The sequence below is a fragment of the Pristiophorus japonicus genome, chromosome 9, assembly GCF_044704955.1.
Source record: "Pristiophorus japonicus isolate sPriJap1 chromosome 9, sPriJap1.hap1, whole genome shotgun sequence".
Taxonomy (NCBI): Eukaryota; Metazoa; Chordata; class Chondrichthyes; family Pristiophoridae; genus Pristiophorus; species Pristiophorus japonicus.
This window is the reverse complement of record NC_091985.1, coordinates 73,369,475-73,392,908: the sequence shown is the minus strand read 5'-3', so window position 1 is coordinate 73,392,908 and position 23,434 is coordinate 73,369,475. Positions and strand designations below refer to the sequence as shown.

Sequence of the window (23,434 nt, the reverse complement as noted above, 5' to 3'; positions counted from 1 at the left end):
CCGGTGCGTCTCCGGGGTGGGCCTGGCGCTCCGGGGTGTCCGGTCTCTCCTGTTGTCCTTCTCTGCCTTGGTGTTCCTGGTTGCGCTCCACCACACACACACATCACACAACCCCCCCCCCCCCTTCTTCGTCTGTCCCCTCTCGCACCACTCTCTCACTACAACACACCCAACCCCCCCCAACACACCCAACCCCCCCTTCACTCCCTTCCCCCCGCTTCTCACCCAACCCCCCCCTTCTCTCCCTTCCCCCCCTTCTCTCCCTTCCCCCCCCTTCTCTCCCTTCCCCCCCTTCTCTCCCTTCCCCCCCCTTCTCTCCCTTCCCCCCCCTTCTCTCCCTTCCCCCCCCTTCTCTCCCTTCCCCCCCTTCTCTCCCTTCCCCCCTCTCTCCCTTCCCCCCCTTCTCTCCCATCCCCCCCTTCTCTCCCTTCCCCCCCCTTCTCTCCCTTCCCCCCCCTTCTCTCCCTTCCCCCCCTTTCTCTCCCTTCCCCCCCCTTTCTCTCCCTTCCCCCCCTTTCTCTCCCTTCCCCCCCTTTCTCTCCCTTCCCCCCCTTTCTCTCCCTTCCCCCCCTTTCTCTCCCTTCCCCCCCTTTCTCTCCCTTCCCCCCCTTTCTCTCCCTTCCCCCCCTTTCTCTCCCTTCCCCCCCTTTCTCTCCCTTCCCCCCCTTTCTCTCCCTTCCCCCCCTTTCTCTCCCTTCCCCCCCTTTCTCTCCCTTCCCCCCCTTTCTCTCCCTTCCCCCCCTTTCTCTCCCTTCCCCCCCTTTCTCTCCCTTCCCCCCCTTTCTCTCCCTTCCCCCCCTTTCTCTCCCTTCCCCCCCTTTCTCTCCCTTCCCCCCCTTTCTCTCCCTTCCCCCCCTTTCTCTCCCTTCCCCCCTTCTCTCCCTTCCCCCCCTTTCTCTCCCTTCCCCCCCTTCTCTCCCTCCCCCCCCTTCTCTCCCTTCCCCCCCCTTCTCTCCCTTCCCCCCCTTCTCTCCCTTCCCCCCCCTTCTCTCCCTTCCCCCCATTCTCTCCCTTCCCCCCCCTTCTCTCCCTTCCCCCCCTTCTCTCCCTTCCCCCCCCTTCTCTCCCTTCCCCCCCTTCTCTCCCTTCCCCCCCCTTCTCTCCCTTCCCCCCCCTTCTCTCCCTTCCCCCCCCTTCTCTCCCTTCCCCCCCTTCTCTCCCTTCCCCCCCTTCTCTCCCTTCCCCCCCTTCTCTCCCTTCCCCCCCTTCTCTCCCTTCCCCCCCTTCTCTCCCTTCCCCCCCTTCTCTCCCTTCCCCCCCCTTCTCTCCCTTCCCCCCCCTTCTCTCCCTTCCCCCCCCTTCTCTCCCTTCCCCCCCCCTTCTCTCCCTTCCCCCCCCTTCTCTCCCTTCCCCCCCCTTCTCTCCCTTCCCCCCCCTTCTCTCCCTTCCCCCCCCTTCTCTCCCTTCCCCCCCCTTCTCTCCCTTCCCCCCCCTTCTCTCCCTTCCCCCCCTTCTCTCCCTTCCCCCCCTTCTCTCCCTTCCCCCCCTTCTCTCCCTTCCCCCCCCTTCTCTCCCTTCCCCCCCTTCTCTCCCTTCCCCCCCTTCTCTCCCTTCCCCCCCCTTCTCTCCCTTCCCCCCCCTTCTCTCCCTTCCCCCCCTTCTCTCCCTTCCCCCCCCTTCTCTCTCTCTCTCCCTCCCCCCCCTTCTCTCTCTCTCTACCTCCCCCCCCCTTTCTCTCTCTCTCTACCTCCCCCCCCCCCTTTCTCTCTCTCTCTACCTCCCCCCCCCCCCCTTTCTCTCTCTCTCTACCTCCCCCCCCCCCTTTCTCTCTCTCCCCCTCCCTCCCCCCCCCCCCCTTCTCTCTCCCTCCCCCCCCTTCTCTCTCCCTCCCTCCCCCCCCTTCTCTCTCTCTCTCTCTCTCTCACTCCCCCCCGTCTCGTCCCTCCCTCTCCCACTCCCTCCTCGCTGTCAGGAATACAGACAGAGAGTGAGAGAGACACACACAGACAGACAGAGAGATAGAGACACGTGGGGGGGGGGGCGTCCCAGCACGCTATTCGAGGACTTCCTGGTGCTGCAGCCGGTAAGTAGAAAATGTTTGTTTTTTTATTTTATTTTTTATTAATTTTTTTTTGATTTATTGGTTGATTTATTGATGTATTTATCATTTATTATTGATGATGGATCTTTATTTGTAAAACTGAAGTGTTTAATGTTTGTAAACTTCCCTTTAAACCCCGCCCCCTCCATTCACTACGCCAGATTTGTAACCTACGCCTGATTTTCTAAGTGTAGGCAAGGTTTTTCTGAGCATACAAAAATCTACTCTTACTCCATAAGTTTTCACTGTCTAAACTTTCAAAACGGGCGTAAGTGGCCGGACACGCCCCCTTTTGAAAAAAAAAATCTGTTCCGAACTGGAACTGTTCTAACTGACTAGAACTGGAGCAAACTAAATGCCGAGAATTGCAATTTCTAAGATACTCCATTCTAAATGAGTTGCTCCAAAAAAACAGGAGCAACTCAGGCTGAAACGTGGCCCCCATGTTTGTAGGGTTTTTTGTACTTAATAGTTTTTGAAATTACCTCTCCCCATGAGAGAAGCGGGAAACTATCCAGGTGATTTTCATTTCCTGGGTGAACTTAATGTTCTATTGGTAACAATCTCGGGTTTTAAGAGGGTTGTTCTTCTTTGAATGAAACCAAGGGGTAAAATTTTAACACTGCTGAAGTTGCATCAGATGAGATATATGAGAGCGGTATGGTTTGCAATCCGAATATTATATGCTGCTGTTCAGGGTATTCACTAGGCGATTCACTCCGAATTAAAGAATAGACATGGAGCACGCAAGGCACGTGATTGTGGAGGCTAGTTCTGTTCCACTGGCAACTATCCATTTGCTCCTTATGGGTTAAATGGTTGAAAATTGTTGCTCAAACGTTCACTATAAATTGATATTCTAAGCAGGTTTTACTGTAATGGCATTGAGATGATGGATATGTTTTAATGCAAGGGAATGTATATGTACAGTTCGAAGTTGAGCTTTGATATTTTTTATTTCTTTTGCAATTTTCTTACAAATTGTTTTTTTTGGCAGGCACAGTGGTGGACCCTCGGAAAGTTCTGATAGTAGCTGGTCATCACAACTGGATTGTAGTAGCTTATGCACACTTCGTGGTTTGTTACAGGTACCAGAGCGTCATTGCAGTTAATGTATCATTCTGTGAACAGGAGTTAAAAGTCAACTTGCTAAAAGATGGCAGAACTTTGCTGTTTGCAAGGTAGCCTAAGTGCCTTCTTGAGAGGTGCAAATGTAAACATCAGTCAAGACAGCGATTGGAATTTTCTGATGAGAACTCAAAAATTATGTGGTATTTCTGCATATCTTTTAAAAGTGGCATCAAAGCATAAAACCTTAAGATCTCTGTACAGTATTAGGCTCCACACTATAGAAAGAATATTGAGACTTTAGAGAGAGTACATCACAGATTCACTAGGATGCTGCCTGGTATGAGAAAATACAAATATCTGTACAAAGAAAGACTTGTAAAGTTAGGTCTTTTTTCATTAGAACAATATAGATTGTGCAGTGATATAACAGAAATATTGAAAATTCTGAAAGGATGGGACAGGGTAGATAGAAGCATCATCATCATCGGCAGTCCCTCGGAATCGAGGAAGACTTGCTTCCACTCCCAAAGTGAGTTCTTTGATGGCTGAACAGTCCGATACGAGAGCCACAGACTCTGTTATAGGTGGGACAGACTCGAAGAGCTCAACGCCCTCCCGGATGCACTTTCTCCACCTCGGGCGGTCTTCAGCCAGGGTCTCCCAGGTGTCAGTGGTGATGTCACACTTTACCAGGGAGGCTTTGAGGGTGTCCTTGTAACGTTTCCGCTGCCCACCTTTGGCTCGTTTACCATGAAGGAGCCCTGCATAAAGCATTTGCTTAGGGAGTCTCGTATCTGGCATGCGAACTATGTGGCCTGCCCAGCAAAGCTGATCGAGTATGATCAGTGCTTCAATACTGGGGATGTTAGCCTGGGCGAGGACACTGATGTTGGTGCGCCTGTCCTCCTAGGAGATTTGCAGGATCTTGCGGAGACATCGTTGGTGATATATCTCCAGCGACTTGAGGTGCCTTTTATACATCGTCCATGCCACAGATCCATACAGGAGGGCGGGTATTACTACAGCCCTGTAGACCATGAGCTTGGTGGTAGATTTGAGGGCCTGGTCTTGGAACACATTTATCTTCAGACTGTTTCCAGCAGTTGAGTCAAGAATGAACGTCTGTAGATACAATATTACATTTAAAAGATTTAAAACAGAGGGCAGCAGAGAATTCTTCACAGTGAGTTTGTGGGATTCACATCTAGAGTTAGTGGTTGAGGCAGAACGTATGTCAACATTCAAGGTTAGATTGGATCGGTGGATAAAGGAAAATGGATTGAAGAGTTATGACAACAGGGTAGGCAAGTGTGATTAGGAACACCACAAGACATGTATGTATGAATTTTTTTTAATTGCTTGATATAGGTTTATCAGCATGTGAAAGAGAAGGCAACTTAACTTCGCAGCAGAATCCAAGTGCCTGTTGTATGTTTTGCAGCATTATCTATTTTTCTTTATGTTGTTGATCACTCACATTTAATGAGGAATTTGGGAACTTGCTTAACACTGCATCATAGCATGAATGAGTGAGCCGAGAAATGCTTAGAGCATGAATGAGGAACTCGGCTACTCCAATTTGCTTGAATATTCTCTGCTTACACCTGCCCCCCACTCCCCCTCCCCATACAGGTCACCTTATATTGCCAGGTATCGTAGTTTTTGGCCCTGCACTATTACTATTCAACCTGGGTTACTAACTAATGGCCTCGAAATCCCGGTCTCCCCGGGTCCGTTCAGAGTGTGTACAGACCCGAGAAGGCATTGCAAAAGTCGATTTTCGATGTGCATGCGGCAAAAAACTTTTTTTCCGATCTGTCAAGCACTGGCTTGAAAGATCTTCTGTATCCCCACAGCCAGGACATTCACATCGGCAAGATTGCGGTATTTAACCCTATCTTGCCCAGCGACTGTCCTGAAAACTCTTGCGCCTGGTATAAGCAGGTGCATAGCCTACTTTTACCAGCATAAGAATTTAAAAACAGATAAAAAAATTAAATTTAAAAACACATTTTAATGTTTAAAAACCCTGCCTACTAAGAAGTTTATTTTAAACCATAATTAAAAAACTTAAATCGGAAAAATATTTTTTTTCCTAAGACATTTATTAACTTTAATTTAAATTGATCTTAAATATGTGACGTATTTTTTTTATTTGTGTTTGGGTGTTTTGGCGGGGCGGGGGGGCTTCTCAATCATAATATTGAGAACTACTTACGGAGTTCCCATTATTATGAATGAGAAAATACTGTACCTGGATTGGCTGCCCAGTGCCATAATGGCTGCAGCATACGGTTGTCCCGACGTGCACGCGCTCCACAGGGAGTGGAGGCCACAGGACTGGGATCGCTGGTGGGCGCAGCAGGATAAGGTAGGTGCGCATCTCTTTTTAAACTTTTTCTGTCAAGCGCCCGCGGGAAGCAGGGGAGCAGGATTTCTAGGCCAATATGAGCGTCAGCAGACATCCCACCAACACCTGCACAGTCATTTTTGTTCTAGACTCGTGATGGTAAATCAGTCTGACACCCTCCACTGAGTTTTCAATTCTTTTCATCACACAACCAATTTTGGTTCCTCTTGTACTCAGCCTCTTAAGACTGCCCATTCATTCATGCTTTGACACATAACCAACATCTCATCTCTACTACGGCCATCTCACACTTCCACCCAGCATCTCCACAATCAGTCCCCAACTCTACATTAGCTTTCTCTCATATACTTCTGCTAATTTTGGTTCAGCTCATGTGCTTGGTCTTTATCTCCTCCAACCAAGGCACCAATCCAGCCTCAGCTTGTGACTAATTATCTTGGCCGATATATTAACATGTATGTAGAATGTGCTCACAATGAAAATACTGGAAACTAATGTATGTGCAAATAGTTGCATATGAGAAAAAGAAGAATCCATTTGGGTGATTGTATTTTATGTGATTCTCTTGTGGACTCCTTTTCTTTATTGCAGTTTGTGTTATAGCTGGTCACAAAATGACTGCAGGAAATAATCTACAGTCTGACAGGCTGTCACTTGGGAATCCTCATTTTCAATTGTTTCCCTAGTCTTTTGGTATTTAAAGGAGTTCACTTGTGTTTTAATTCTTAGCTGTGCTGCCGGTTTGAATTTTAAGTGATTTTCTCTCCTAGTCTATAAAGGACAATGACCTACAATCCAAGAGACAGGCAGTCAGTAGTCACATGTGGTCCATGCAGTTCGAGAATAAATAGACTTTCATTTTTTGAAGATGAAAAGTTGCATAAATGAAGTAAATCTCACAGCAGCTGGGGAAAATCAAGCCAAGCATTGATAAAGGGATCAGAATAATATTGTAGGTAACCAGACGGGTTGTAAATTATGCTGCACCTTCCTACAGTGGTTTTTAAATCTATTCGCTATCTTTTGACACTGTTCAGTGACAACTTTAACATGTACAAGTGATGAAGTTAAGAATTTTGCAGGGTGTGATTTTTCTTTTGTGACATTCTTTGAAGGTTAAAATATGTGGGTAGGAACACAAGTTCTCTCTCACCAGTAGACAGGTTAAAAAAAACGGGCAAAAATTGCTGACTTTTATCCAGTTTGGCAGGTATTGAAGGCTTTCACTATTGATGAGCAAGAGCTGCATCAAGCCTACAAATATTATGAAAATAAAGGGGTCCTGATTTCCCAAGGATTACCCGGGAAGTGCACAGGCTTTGCTCTAAGCAGCAAAATGAAGTTGCAGCAGAAGTATTTCCTGACTGAGAAAAAAATCTTCTTTAAAGCTGTACTGCTGCTTTAGGATTGTTTTGAAGATAGTTGCATTTTTGACTTCCTAGGTTTTTATTGCAGCCTGTTGCTTTGGTTTAATGTTTTTGATTACACTTTTGGTGTTTCCACCTCTGCATTTCAGAAAACTTAAAACTTATTTTAAGTACTTTATTCTAGATGGCATTTCTCTAGGAATTCCTCTTGACCTCAGGAAGCTAGACGGAAAGGGTTAAAATGCAGTGGAATGAGTTAAGGCAGAAGAGTCAGATACTGGTCCAGCAGTGCAGTCAGGAAGAATTCATCAGCTTTTAACACTTCCATTAAATTTTGTAATGTGCTGATGCATCAGTAGCCAAGACTCTGTGTTTACTGAACTAACTCACCTCAAGGTGACTGTTTGTGTGTGGCAGGTGAAGTCAGTCATAGGCAGTCCCTCGAACGAGGATGACTTGCTTCCACGCCAAAAAAAAGGATGAGTTCACAGGTGTTTCAAATGAAGAACCTGAACTACATCCTCAAGGGTGTAAGACGCTTATGTGTGCATTTTTTTAATGTGGCCGTTGCACACCAGCCACCACACGGGCTTGACAGAGCTAGGTCTTGGTCCAGTGGCAAGGATTACCCAAGACAACTGGAGACCTGCTCTGCTGCACGGACCGAGTGCACGCACACATTGCAGTGTGGGCCGGCCCGTGCTGCCCCTGGGCCCAAACTTGCGCCTCCCCTGGACCCCGATCACCTCCCTCCACAGTCACTCGCCGCTCCTTCGCCCCTCTCGCCGCTCCTGCTGCATCTGTCCACGCTCCAATCACTGACTTGGACCTTGCTGACGTCAATCTTCGCTGCTATTGCTCTCCTGCACCAGCTCGCGCTGTACCTTGTAGTGGCATGCCTCCACACTGCTCCCTGGGCCACACGCCGCTCCTTTTAGAAACATAGAAAATAGGTGCAGGAGTAAGCCATTCGGCCCTTCGAGCCTGCACCACCACCATTCAGTGAGTTCATGGCTGAACATGCAACTTCAGTACCCCATTCCTGCTTTCTCGCCATAGCCCTTGATCCCCCTAGTAGTAAGGACTGCATCTAACTCCTTTTTGAATATATTTAGTGAATTGGCCTCAACAACTTTCTGTGGTAGAGAATTCCACAGATTCATCACTCTCTGGGTGAAGAAGTTTCTCCTCATCTTGGTCCTAAATGGCTTACCCCTCATCCTTAGACTGTGACCCCTGATTCTGGACTTCCCCAACATTGGGAACATTCTTCCTGCACCTAACCTGTCTAAACCCGTCAGAATTTTAAACGTTTCTATGAGATCCCCTCTCATTCTTCTGAACTCCAGTGAATACAAGCCCAGTTGATCCAGTCTTTCTTGATAGGTCAGTCCCGCCATCCCGGGAATCAGTCTGGTGAACCTTCGCTGCACTCCCTCAATAGCAAGAATGTCCTTCCTCAAGTTAGCAGACCAAAACTGTACACACTATTCCAGGTGAGGCCTCGTCAAGGCCCTGTACAACTGTAGTAACACCTCCCTGCCCCTGTACTCAAATCCCCTCGCTACGAAGGCCAATATGCCATTTGTTCTCTTAACCGCCTGCTGTACCTGCATGCCAACCTTCAATGACTGATGTACCATGACACCCAGGTCTCGTTGCACCTCCCCTTTTCCTAATCTGTCACCATTCTTTGTTTTTACCACCAAAGTGGATAACCTCACATTTATCCACGTTATACTTCATCTGCCATGCATTTGCCCACTCACCTAACCTATCCAAGTCACTCTGCAGCCTCATAGCATCCTCCTCGCAGCTCACACTGCCACCCAACTTGGTGTCATCTGCAAATTTGTAGATACTACATTTAATCTCCTCGTCTAAATCATTAATGTACAATGTAAACAGCTGGGGCCCCAGCACAGAACCTTGCGGTACCCCACTAGTCACTGCCTGCCATTCTGAAAAGTACCCATTTACTCCTACTCTTTGCTTCCTGTCTGACAACCGGTTCTCAATCCACGTCAGCACATTACCCCCAATCCCATGTGCTTTAACTTTGCACATTAATCTCTTGTGTGGGACCTTGCCGAAAGCCTTCTGAAAGTCCAAATGCACCACATCAACTGGTTCTCCCTTGTCCACTTTACTGGAAACATCCTCAAAAAATGCCAGAAGATTTGTCAAGCATAATTTCCCTTTCACAAATCCATGCTGACTTGGACCTATCATGTCACCTCTTTCCAAATGTGCTGCTATGACATCCTTAATAATTGGTTCCATCATTTTACCCACTACCGATGTCAGGCTGACCGGTCTATAATTCCCTGTTTTCTCTCTCCCTCCTTTGGTAAAAAGTGGTGTTACATTGGCTACCCTCCACTCCATTGGAACTGATCCAGAGTCAATGGAATGTTGGAAAATGACTGTCAATGCATCCGTTATTTCCAAGGCCACCTCCTTAAGTACTCTGGGATGCAGTCCATCAGGCCCTGGGGATTTATCGGCCTTCAATCCCATCAATTTCCCCAACACAATTTCCCGACTAATAAGGATTTTCCTCAGTTCCTCCTTCTTACTAGACCCTCTGACCCCTTTTATATCCGGAAGGTTGTTTGTGTCCTCCTTAGTGAATACCGAACCAAAGTACTTGTTCAATTGGTCTTCCATTTCTTTGTTTCCCGTTATGACTTTCCCTGATTCTGACTGCAGAGGACCTACGTTTGACTTTACTAACCTTTTTCTCTTTACATATCTATAGAAGCTTTTGCATTCTGTTTTAATGTTCCCTGCAAGCTTCCTCTCGTACTCTATTTTCCCTGTCCTAATCAAACCCTTTCTCCTCCTCTGCTGAGTTCTAAATTTCTCCCAGTCCCCGGGTTCGCAGCTATTTCTGGCCAATTTGTATGCCACTTCCTTGGCTTTAATACTATCCGTGATTTTCCTTGATAGCCACGGTTGAGCCACCTTCCCTTTTTTATTTTTACGCCAGACAGGGATGTACAATTGTTGTAGTTCATCCATGCGGTCTCTAAATGTCTGCCATTGCCCATCCACTGTCAACCCCTTAAGTATCATTCGCCAATCTATCCTAGCCAATTCACGCCTCATACCTTCAAAGTTACCCTTCTTTAAGTTCTGGACCATGGTCTCTGAATGAACTGTTTCATTCTCCATCCTAATGTAAAATTCCACCATATTATGGTCACTCTTCCCCAAGGGGCCTCGCACACTGAGATTGCTAATTAATCCCCTCTCATTACACAACACCCAGTCCTTCCCCTCCCTTCTCTCCCTTCCCTCCCGCTCCATTCTCCCTCCTCCCTCCTCCCTCCTCCCTCCTCCCTCCCCCCTCCTCCCTCCCTTCTCCCCCTCCCCTCGCTGTCAGAAACACACACTGACAGTCAGAGTGAGAGAGATACACACAGACAGACAAAGATAGAGACACACTTGGGGGGGGGGGGGGGGGGTGTCCTGGTGCTGCAGTCGGTAAGTAGAAAATGTTTTATTTATTGATTTTTTTAATTTATTTTTTGATTTGATTGGTTGATTTAATGATGTATTTTGCATTTATTATTGATGATGGCTCTTTATTTGTAAAACTGAAGTGTTTAATGTTTGTAAACTTCCCTTACTCCACCCCCCCCAGTTCCCTACACCTGATTTGTAACCTACGCCTGATTTTCTAAATGTAGGCAAGGTTTTTCTGAGCATACAAAAATCTACACTTACTCCATTCTAAGTTAGTTTGGAGTAAGTTTTCACTGCCTAAACTTTCAAAACGGGCGTAAGTGGCCGGACACACCCTCATTTGTAAAAAAAAAATCTGTTCCAAACTGAAACTGTTCTAACTGACTAGAACTGGAGCAAACTAAATGCCGAGAATTGCAATTTCTAAGATACTCCATTCTAAACCAGTTGCTCCAAAAAAACAGGAGCAACTCAGGCCGAAACTTGACCCCATTGTGTACAGCACAGAAATTGAAATTGGACCATGATGGGTAATATGCAAAGGTTGCAGCTCTAAAGGTTGTAGTTGGTGACTTCACCCAGGACTGTCTTGGTACTGTTGATGATCTGTACATTTTGATGATCTGTGCAGAATGGGTGGGAATAGTGGACCCAGTGAGAAAGGTATAGGGAAGTGGAGCAGGTTGAAGAGATTTGCTGCTGTGGAGCTAGTGGAGGAACCATCCAAGCGGGACTCGACTCTTGAGATGGCAGCAAGAAAACAGAGGAAAAGCAGTGAATGAGTAGCAGGACGACGAGAGAGTAGAGTAAAAGGAATAGTGCATGGTGCAGTAAGAGAAAGAAAGGCAAATGTTGATAATGGGGACGAAGGACTAGACCGTGATCAACAGACTGGGAGAGTTGCTGGTGTTTGGAAGAACAGCACAGCGATGTAGCCTTGAGTTTACATGTACTTGACCTACTCATTGGCTGTGAATCCATGATATAGTGTATTAACAGTGGCAGTCAAACTCCAAAGCCTAGTAGGAGGATCGAAAGGGTGTCTAGTGCCTGATTATTTCAATAATTTAAGGTTTGGGAATTTGCTAGCTAGCTGGCTGGCTGGTGATTGGCATCTGGGCCTGATTGATAGCAGAGGAGCCAGAGCAACAGTTTGAGGAGGTGCTCGAGTGGTGAGTTTATGCCACCTGCAAATGCTAGCCATTGAGCAGAAGGGGAGGTGCCACAATCGCACGCTCCTTAAAATAACTGCTTCAAATAGTGGGGGGGAAATTGCAGTCAGAGGCTTCCTTCGGATGAATGCCTCCGACCCGAAAAAAATCTACAAAAATACCTGGTGGTCCCGGAGTAACATAGGATTCTGGTCGGAGGCCTCTATTCGCTGTGCTGCGTACAGGAACATGTCCTCCAGATACAGATATGTATCCTGGAATCAAGTGGACCTGGACCACCAATCACTATCTAGTAATCTCATTGATGATAACGGGAGCTCTGTTTTTACGAGCTCCCACTGCTATCAATGAGAATACCTCCCTAAAACAAAAAACACAACACAATAAATAAAGCAAACACATCACATATTTAAAATTGATTGAAATTGAATGTAATTAAATTTTTTAGGGGAAAAAGTGTTTATTTTTTTAATGTGTTTTAATAGGGTTAAAAATAACTACTTAATGGACATAGTTTTTAATATAAGAGTGAGTGATTAATTTTTCTGTTTTAAAACTGTTATGCTGGTAAAAGTAGACTATACACCTGCTTTTACCAGACGTAAGAGTTTGAAGGATATTCGCTGGGCAAGTGTTGGGCAAATAGCCCAATCTCTGCCCCATGGATATCCTTCCTGTGGGGATGCGTAGAATCTGTCAAAATAAATTTTGACTGATCGAAAAGCCAGTTCTCGACACATGCGCATCACGCATCGAGAACCTGCATTTGCGAGGCTTCACTGGGTTACATACCTGGCGAGGAGGAAAAAATGAGAATGACGAGTGTGAATGGTAGAAATAATGTGACATTGGGATGGCAATTTTTAACATTATTAGGGGATGAGAGCTTACTATAGAGCTGCCACCTTTCCCAAGAAAAGTATAGAAATCTGAGGACATATGGGCAGAAATCTGATGACCTTTTAGAAATGGTTTAAAACCCAAAATCTAGAAGAACTATCGCAGGTGAGACAGAGGGTTCACGTGGTAATATCAACAGAGTCTTAAGTTTAGATGGCATTATACACCACAAACATAAGTTGGCATAGTGAATAGAATTATTGTTCCAAGGATTTATAGTATAGCACGTCTCCTCGTCTGAAACCAGTGAAAAGAGATGATTACAGCATAATGTGATGAAAGCCACTCAGGTTAGCACTGTTATTGCTAATTAGTGATCTGGTCAAGTTTCAAACAGTAACCTTGGACCGACAATTGTGGATTGCAGCACTTTATCAGAGATTAGTGATTGCTGACCAGTCTATTAGAATTTGTAAATATCCAAACTTCTAGAAACTGGCAAAGGCCATTAAGCCATACCCTTCAATCCCCACTTACTCCAAAAATGAACCCACCTCAGTGGCCTTCCCAGGTAACTTATTCTACATCATTTTTTTCTTTAAAGTACTACTTTACTTCCCTTTTTACTCCTAATTTGCTAATTTTAAATTTGTATTCTCTGGTATTTGAACATAGTGTTGGATCAGCTTCACCAATTCACTTCAGCTTGAAAACTTCAATTAGGTCATCTTGAAATTTCTATTACAAAGAAAATTAGCCCAACTTGCTTAAATGTTCGTAATTTAATTTCCTGATACCTGGAATCATCATTTACTTCCCTCTGTATCCTCTCAAGGGCAATAGTCTTATTTACTAATGTAATTTATTACAAATTGTTACAAAATGTTCTGTTTTCCAAAGCATTGTGTGCACAGTGCTGATGAGGATTGCTTACTGAATAAAGTTTCTTGTTCATTTCTAGAATTAAAGAGTTCTCTGGATGGCAGCAAGTTTTCACGAGTCCATACTTGGATTGGATAATAGAGCGAGTGGCAGTAAATGCTAAAGTAGTTGGTGGACCTCTTGGTGATAAAGACAAGATGGTCGCTGTGGCATCTGAGAGCAGTATAATTCTTTGGAGCATTCAGGATGGAGGCAGTGGCAATGAAATAGGTATGTACTGTGCAGTTATGGGGAAAAAATAAACTCTCTCTCATCTCAACATGGGGATGAGTCTGTTTGCACATGTGATTCAGAGCGACCGGAGAAGAGTGAATGGAACTGCTTCTGTGTTCACCCCTTTGGAAATGGTATGGGGCTGTTCTATACAGAGGGGAGAACCATCCAGTGGATAACCTTACCATTAACTAGCTCTTCAGCATAGCCTGAGGAAAGTCCTATATGAATAACTGGAATAATTCCTGAATAAAGTGGAGTGCCTACTGTGTGCTTGTATTAGCGATCCTATCTAGGTGTGTTCCTAGCTCACCCCGATTACCATTGAAATCTTATCCATACTTTTATTGCCTCGAGGCTTGTTTTTTTCAGCCTTGCACAAATTCCAACTCATCCACCAATCTGTGGCTTGTATCCTATCTTGTGAAAAGTCTGTAGTTCCATTACCCCATCGTAGAAACATGGGGAGATAGGAACAAGAGTAGGCCATTAATTCCCTTGAGCCTGTTCTGCCATTCATTTAGATCATGGCTGATCTACTTCAACTCCATTTACCTGCCATTACACCATATCCTTTGATGCCCTTACCTAACAAAATTCTTTTAATCTCGGTCTTGAAAATTTGATTTGGTCCAGCATCCACAGGATTTTGGGGAAGAGAGCAATGCTGTATGTCTAAGCTGCGCATAAGCGTGGCGACGTAGCAATCGGGAAGATACTACACAGGCCGCTCACAGGCCATTCGTTATAAGATACCGCGCGTGTGGCCGCACAGCAAATTTAAAGGTACCTTGCGTGAAAAAAAAGTTAGAGGGAATATTGGAAGAGAGTTCCAGATTTTGTGAGGAAAATGTGCTTCCTGATTTCACTCTTACTTGGTCTAGCTTTAATTTTGAGATTATGCCCTCTTGTTCTGGATTCCCCCACCAAAGGAAATAGTTTCTCTGAATGTAGCCTATGGAATCATTTTATCACTTTAAAGATCTCAATTAGATCACCTCTCAACTTTCTAAACTTGAGAATACAAGCCAAATTTATGCAAGCTGTTTTTGCAATGAAATCCTCATCAACCTCATATGCATCCTGTCTTCCAGGCATTGATCTTAAATTCACCTTTGCCTTCAAATTCCTCCGTGGCCTTGATTTATCCTGCCACTACAACTTTCTCCAGTCCTACACCCCAGTTTGCGTCTTCTGCTTTTAGAACCGAGTCTATTATACTTATACTCCAGCCCCCAAAGATACCTGCTGTTTACTGCACCATTGGTGGTAAAGCCATTAGCCATCATCCTCTTTCTAAACCTCCTGTTACTTTACTCCCCACCAAAAGCTGCCTTAACGCCAACCTTTCAATTCTGCCTTTTATAACTTCTCTTACTTCCAGGTTAATGTCCACCATTCACCCTATAAAGCATCTTGGAATGTTTTGTTGCATTAAAGGTGCTGTATAAATTACAAGATGCTGTTGCTAGTTTTTAAATCAATTAATTAATTTTGGTAAGTGATTACCAATTAAGTGGTAGAATGAATGGATTTGGATTTGCTTCGTTAGGGTTTTGTCATCATTCAGATGACATAGATAGTCACTAAGATCAATCCTATAGCAGTAATTTGGATTCATTTCATTTGAATTGGGATCTTCTGATAATCTAAACGTAGTTGTACCATTTGACATGTGCAGTAGGTCTCTGGTTTGATTCTCGGTATTGAGTTACCTGATCACTTCTGGGGTGGCTGTAATTGGCTACAGACCCTGGTCTAGGGAGGGAAAATGTTAGCTGATGTAGTTGTGGGAAAAAAGAATTAGTAATTCAGCCACTCTGAATAATTATTTTCCTTTAACTTTATGTTCATGAAATCTGAAAACGGAAAATGCTGGAAATACTCAGATTTTCAGTATCCACAGTATTTTACCTCTGTGAAGTTGCTAGCAGTTTATTTCTCCTTTTAATTCGAGGTTCCTAAGAGGGAGATGTTTCTGAAAATCCCTGATTCTGCATTTTTTATATCTATTGTTTCTTTGCTGCAAGCTGCACAGTAGATTTCTATAGGGACAAACCCAGCAAATAAGCAGATTTAGGTGTCAACCCAAATCTATTTCAGAATAGCTTCTAATGCATATTTTGGAAATAAATTAAAGCAAGTGATCACCATTACTGTGCCTGCCTGTAAGGCTGTCATTCCTTTGTTGGGCTTGGGAGATGGTTCCTCTCCCCAGGTGAATTTATTACAAGTTACCAGTTGTCAACATACAATTGGTAAAACGGGGTTTAATATGCACAACAGATGTTTATGTAAATTGTAGCATTATTTAATTGGCATGAATATTTATGACACTTGACGTGCATGAAGCTGAAAGTGGAATTAAACATGGTGGACGCTCTCCTGCAAGAATGTTAGGAATATCCTCTCAGTTTTGCTTAGAAGAGATTGACCCTCTTAAAAGTGAGATTCAACATAATTTCAAAGTGCTGATTCTAACATGTCTATAATGTATCCACAATATTTCATTGTATAGGATGATTGTTTTTATATTCTAAAGTGTGGTATGCTTAACTTGCCATTAGTAATATGCAAATCACTGTCATGGTGACGCTGAAGCTTACCCAGAGAATGGAATGAGGAAGGACACCAACTAGATTTTTAAATTTCTTAATTATTATATCAAAGCAGTTATATAGAGGATAGCTTCTTTTTAATTATACATCCTATTGTGAGCGTTTAAGCAGATGCATGTGTTAAACGTGCGCAGACCACACCAAGAACCACACCACTTCCTAATAAAGATAAATTGATAATAGTTGAAGTCCTAATATAAAATGTAGCTAATGTGTAAGAGAAATATCCCTGCGTTGAAAGAGTTTTCATGAATGTATAATGAAGAAATTGTATTTATCTGGCATTTGTTTTATTCTGAGGCTGAGATGCTCCCCCTTAATATTTGTTTGTAATTTCTGCAGCACCATAACCGACCACAGACCTATTTCCAGATCTTCACCACCAATGTCACCGTAAAATTGTCCACTGAAGGGTATGCAGAAACAGCACATTAGATTGTTTAGTTTTTTCTTTCCCCTTCCTTTCTATATTGAAGACAACAGCCTCTGCTTGCTCTTCTTGCTCCATACATCCCACAGTTGCCTATTGAAAGGAGGGAAATTTATATTCATGCCTTGCAGCATAATCATAAATGCTTTTTTTTTATACAGTCCCCATTACTTGCACTGTCCACGCTTATCACGGACAGCTGGCTATATCTGGCAAATGGTGTTAACGATTTGTCATCACCATAGGTCAATTAAAAATGATTAAGCAAGTCGGCTATTTCGGGCAGTTTCATACTTGCACATTTAAATGCTCCGCTGATTGAAGACTTGATTTTGCCTGAAATCAGCTGCTTACACTGGTAGCAACTGTGAGAGATGGTCGGAAAATAAAGACTTCGAGCTGCTACATTCAGATGGTTTTACCGGCCACCACAGCCTGCTATTTGCAATGGGGGGGACTATTTATGTTTAAAATGTTCTTGCCTATCTAAACTTTGTTCTGATTCAGACTAATTCCAATTTTGAGAATGTGTTACTATTAGTGGTATATTAGTATAACACATTATCTGGGTAGTTAAGCAAAATCCCTCAGTTAATGAAATGTCTCATTTGGACTGAATTTTTGTAATATAGAATGAAACATCAAACCACAATTTGTGTAGAAACTGTGATGAAGAAAACCCAGCAATAGAGACATTGTAGAATAAAGACTGATATGTAGGTTTATTACACAGACTCTGTGTGTCACTGTGACCTTAACTAGCTAACACACCATTGTAAAACATTTTTTTTAATTCTGCTCATTGAGACCTGAGCCTCTAGTTGTATCCTTTGCACTCCTTTGTTCAAATGTCCTGCTTGCTTTTGCTCCTGATTTGAACAATGTTTAAAATCTGATGCACTATAATGCCTCTTTCCAAAATCAAATGTATCAGATCCATATAGAACAGTAAGTGAATCTTTTAGAATTGTATCTCAATTATATCAATGATAATCACTTGAAGCGTGCATTATATTGTGCTTTTATCACAGCAAGGATTGTATTTGAGTTCTGCTTCATCTTGTGCCAGAGAAATTACTGGCATGGTAAGCACCCTTTTCTCAATATATGCACGTCTTGTTCAATTCTGTGTAATTAGATAGGGGTGAGGGTTAAAAAAATCCTTAAAACATCTCTGATTAATGGCCCTGAAATTCCAGTTGGGGGCTTCTTTCGGATGAACGCCTCGGACCGGAGAATTTTTCCAAAAGTACCTGGTGGTCCCGGAGGAGCATGGAATTCCGATGGGGGGACCTTCTCTTCCCGTGCTGCGAAGCGCGCTCCTGTCCTCCAGGTTCCCATGCAGAAGATGCAGTCACGTAAAGCCAATCAGGTAAAGTATTCTCAATTAATAGCAATGGGAACTCCGTATCTATGAGTTCTCATTGCTATTAATTGAGAAAAAAAGCAAACACTAACACCAAATAAAAAAAATAAAAAACACACCGTAATGTGCTTTTTAAATTTTATATTTTGGGTTTTAAAACTCTTACGTCTGTAAAAGTAGGCTATGCGCCTGCTTTTATCAGGTGCGAGAGTTTTGAGGACATTTGCTAGGCAAGGTATGGGTAAAATCCCGCAATCTTGCTCATGCAAATGTCTTCGCTCCCGATATGCGGATGATCTGTCAAGCATGCGCATTGTGCGCTGAAAACCGACTTTTGCGATGCCTTCCTGGGTCCGTACGCACTCCGGAATTTCTAGACCATAATGTTTGATTTTGTCTCCAGCACTCTGATTTGTTCTCTCTGAAATTGAGATAATGACTGTAATTCTCCGCCTCTCATGAAATGGGCTGCGAACAGATGTTCGCACATTTTAATGGCTGTCTGATTTCCTTCTACAAGTGGAAGGTGACGAACATCACATCCATCCATATATGGACGAATGTATTGTAACGATATTCAAGCGGCAGGAATTCTCTATTTTTCGTCATTTGTGCTATAGCAGTGCTGGATGCAAAATACATCTGCTTGCCCTTTGCACCAGCATTGCTTTGAGTAGGAGTGTTATTTACATTTTAAGGCTCTTGGAGCAAACAATTGCACAGATTTAGCAGCAATTTTGAAAAGATTAAAAGTTTTCTTTTTAAATAAAATTAACTAGCGGAATAGAGGCCACTGGCCCCTCTAAGACCTGCCAAAGGCTGGTAAAACCACCATAATTCCTACCACACCAAGAATATGCTGAATTCTACAATAGCACTAAACCTAGTCCAGTAACGAAAAGTTTTTTTTTAGAATTCTGTTAGTTCATGGCACTACTGATATGTGTATGGATTTAATATCTTCTCCACCTGGCTTCCTATAACGGTATGTTTACTGAAATCCATTATCAATGCACAACTTATTCATTAATAAAGGCCCCATACCAAGTTGCTGAAGGGGAAACCAGTCAAGCAGTTCTGTAATCCTGTAAGTCCCTAATATTTCTCCAAAAAAGGGAGCAGGTGGCACAACGCATCGGGACTCTGATCATAAAATGGTACCGCGCTAAAAAGGCCAGGAGTCCACATTCCAGCACTTCAGTGAGAGCTTGAGCTCTTTCTGAATTTTACTTGAGGATCCTTGACTGTAAGCAGAGTTTGAAGGCCACTGTTAAATGACTCAAAGTTCCAGGAGGTGGGAACCACTTTTACATGGTTAGTGTATAGAAATTTATGCAAACACCTTCCACAACTCCACAGAACATTCCTGAAAGGAAGTTGTGCCTAGTGACATATTGTATCGCTTAATGTCTGTCTCCTGTGGTTTCACACCTTCCATGCTACTTAAAGGAAACACAACTCCCACACTGCTCCTCAGGGTACATCACCCCCCTCAGGACATCACTCCTGTCATTCTTCATGAAGTACTTTCTTTTCCTGGCAGCTTTCAAGGCTGCTTAAACTAAACAGGGGAGACACTTCAAATACGGAAGGAGTTGGCATGCTGTCGTGGATAATTTTCACTGAGTGTGTCCTCCCTCTGGAGTAATCGGCCCGCTTTGCATTCATTTTCTCTGTTTCCTTGTAACTCTGTATACATGAATGAAAAGAAATGTAGAGTGGCATTGCTTCTAGGCCTGTTTACTTTGCTAGCTAATTGCAGCTGCATTGCATGGGCCAAAAATGTGCAGGCAGGTCACTATTCTTTGGTCTGTTTGTAGAGGAGCTAAAACAAAACACAGCAATTGCAGGCCTTTTTCTGAACAGTACTGTAGTTCCACTTTAAAAATCCACATTTAAGCAGTTATGATATACCATTTATTTTAATAAAATGCTTGCTGATTCAAAGGCGGCAAAGCAGTCTATGTGAGAAAAGGGTTTCCACCACAAGAAGTGATGTTACTACCCAGTAACCTTGAGGGTCAATGAAAAATATATCCTATTCAATAATACAACTGTTAACTCTAGAACGAAAGGAATGCTGTGAAGTGTGAAGAGATAACAGACATGTCTGCTTTTCTGTTTTGTAGGTGTATTTAGTCTTGGAGTCCCAGTGGATGCACTCTTCTTTATTGGGAATCAACTGGTTGCAACTAGTCACACTGGGAAAGTAGGAGTGTGGAATGCAGTCACCCAACACTGGCAGGTGAGCTGCATCCTTAAGGCAATCTTGTAAACTTTTATTTGCAGTTTTTACTATTTTTAATCCTATGTTGATATCATCAGCTAGGCATATACTAGGATGAGTTGACCATCTCCATTTCACTGCTACCTCACAATCACAAGTTGCAAGTGTAGCAAGATACTGAGTAAATAATTTCCAATATCCAAGCTCATTCATTTGATAGACATGAAGGTTTATTGAAAGTGTAATCCACAGGGATTCATTCGTATGCACAAATGGTTATACAAACAGCGTGCTGATTTTTTTCTGTCACTTTTAGCAAACCAGTAACTTAGTAACACTAGGTCCTGCATCAAAACTCCTTTATTCCTTCATGTCTTAGGACATGCAACATCCAACCACCAGTGGAAGTTGGTGTGGGATGAAATTTTTTTCTGTTTATAATCTTACTGAAAATGTTGCTGAGTACAAAACTGCTAATTCAGTAGGTTAGACATAATGGCGCTGAAATACTGCCACCAATTCAAATTAGGTTTTTTGTTGCATCGCTGGTGCGAAAGGTTAAGCAGTGCACTGGCTGCCTAAAATTTCTGCTTCAGTTCATTCAAATAATTATGCCTAGCTGCTGCTGCAGCTTTACACTTGAGCAGGGAATAAGCCCAACGGGCTATATGGGAATTCTAGTCAGCAGGATCAAATTAAAAAGATGGGCATACTTAAAGATAAATGTCTGCATATGTGGACAAATATTTATTTTCGGCCTCTAGCAAGCTTAAATAAATTTCAGGTATTTGTCCACCTTTGCTAAAGGTGGGAGGGGATAAGTGTCAAGAATAAGTGCAAGGAAACATAATTTAGAGACAAAACAGATTCTGTAGGCAAGTAAAGTAGTAATATAGAAGGACAGTTAAATGAACATGGAACTGCATAAAATGGGTGTGAGGAACGTTGGCCAATTAGGTCCTTCGGGGCGCTGTCCCCAGAGGACACCAGGGCACAATTCTTAGTGGCATATGGTAAATTGGTTCAACACTGTACTTTACATAGGAAGATAGGAAGCGGAATGGACCATTTAGCCCCTGGAGTCTGTTCTGCCATTCAATTAGATCATGGCTGGTCTGTACCATTTACTTGCCTCTGATCTATATCCCTTGATACCCGTACCTAACAGAAATCTATCAATCTCGGCTTTAAAAAAATCAATTGACCCAATATTCACAGCCACTTGGGAAGGAGTGTTCCAGATCTCTACTGCCCTTTGTGTGGGAAAACTGCTTCCTGATTTCACTCCTAACTGGCCTAGCTGTAATTTTAAGATTATGCCCCTTTGTTCTTGATTACCCCAGCAGAGGAAAATGTTATCTGTATTTATTCTATGGAATCACTTTATCATTTTAAAGATCTCAATTAGATCACCCCTCAACCTACTAAACTCAAGGGAATACAAACTATATACATGCAATCTGTCCTCATTATTTAATCCTTTAAACCCTGGTATAATTATGGGAATCTGTGCTGTACCCACTCCAGTATATCTTTCCTGAGGTTCCGTGCCCTAAACTGAACGCAGGACTCCAAATGGGGTCTGACCAAGGTCCAATATGACCAAGCATCACTTCCGCTTCACTTCTTCATTTTTGAATTCCAATTCCCTCGAGATAAAGGCAAACATTTCATTATCCTTTTTAATTGGTTTTTTTTTCCCTGTGCACTAGTGATTTGTATGCATGTGCACCTAAATCCCTTTGCTCCTCCACAGCTCCTTATCTTGCACCATTATTCCGACAAATATTCCGACTTGTCTTTATCTGATCCGTAGTGGATGACCTCACACTGAACTCCATTTGCCATAGATTTACTCATTCATTTAGTCTCTCTGTCCCTTTGTAAGTTCCTGCTCCTATCTACACAACTTAGTGTGCCTCCTTGTAGCATCTGAAACCTTGGATATACAACTCTGTTCACAAGTCCATGCTGACTCTCTGATCAGTTCATACCTGTCCAAATACTCAGTCACTCTGACTCTGATGATAGATTCCAATAACCTTCCCACAACTTATCAAACTGTATGGTCTGTAGTTATCTCCCTTTCTCCCTTCCTCTCTTTAAAAAAAAAATGGAGTGACAGTTGAAATTTTCCAATCCAACGACACAATTTCTAAATCTGGAGAGCTTTGGAAAATTATCTGCAATTTCCACACCTATTTATTTTAATACTCTGGGATGGGAACCTTCAGGCCCTGGAGATTTCTCTATCTTCAGTCCTATTATATTCTCCATTGCCATTTTATTTACTTAATATTAAATTCACTAAGTTCCTCCCCTTGACTTATTTTTCTACTGCAGATATTTTATCCTCTTCCTCTTGTGAAACTGGATACAAAGTTTTCATTTAGCAAGTCTGCCAGTTCCCTATTGTCAACTACAGTCTTTCCTATAATCTGTCTCTAATGGAAGCACATTCTACCATACCTCTCTCTTTCTCTTAATATATTTCTAAAAATGTTTGCTGTTAGCTTTGATACCCCTTGCAATTTTTTTATATTCTCCTTTTTGCACCTCTTATTACTTTCTTTGTATTCCTTTGTTGCTTTTTGTAGCTCTCCCAGTCTGCTGGATTTCCATTTGCATTTGTTTTTATTTGCTTTTAGCTTGATACTGTCTCTTACCTCATTTGTTGACCGTGGTTGCTTAACCACAAAAGTGGAGTCTGCCTTTTAGGGGTATGTACTGGTTTTCTATCATATCAAATACTTCCCACTGTAGGTTTACCCATTAACAGTTCAGCCCAGTTTACTATGGTCAATTCAATTCTTATCCCTTCAAAGTTTGCCTTATTTAAATTTAAAACTTTGGTTTGTGACTCTCCTTCCTCCCTTTCAAACCTAATATAAAATTCAGTTGTATTATGGATACTATTTGCAAGATATTCCCATATTGTCAGATTGTTAACTAATTCTGGTTTGTTAATCACTAAATTTAGTATTATGGGCTGTTTGCTTGTCAATTTTAAAACTTTATTCTAGAAAACTGTTACATTCTTCCGATCTCTATTCATGCATCTTATTTAGGAGGTCTGTAGACAATTCCTACCAAAGTCTTGCATTAGTTTTTGTTCCTTAACTGTACCCAAACCTGCAAACCTAGAAATAGCAGGAGACAGTGTTGACCCACTTAAAGGAATCGGCCAAGCAAACGGGGCCCTGCAGCAAATGCATCTTGACAATCCAAAGATTGCTTTCCACAAAGTGTTGTTTGTTCCACATGTACTTCTCACCCAAGCAAAATTCTCAACCTTACAGCCCATT

General features: G+C 43.0%; 1 protein-coding gene across 1 annotated transcript in view; it reads left to right on the top strand.

The window, feature by feature from the left end:
• Positions 1-23,434, top strand: part of kctd3 (potassium channel tetramerization domain containing 3) — a 92,783-nt gene that overhangs the window by 53,039 nt on the left and 16,310 nt on the right. The window contains exons 8-11 of the mRNA XM_070890973.1: positions 3,039-3,129; positions 13,295-13,485; positions 17,568-17,621; positions 20,032-20,147. Of these exons, the coding sequence (XP_070747074.1) occupies positions 3,039-3,129; positions 13,295-13,485; positions 17,568-17,621; positions 20,032-20,147 (452 nt within the window). The remainder of the gene's footprint in view (positions 1-3,038; positions 3,130-13,294; positions 13,486-17,567; positions 17,622-20,031; positions 20,148-23,434) is intronic.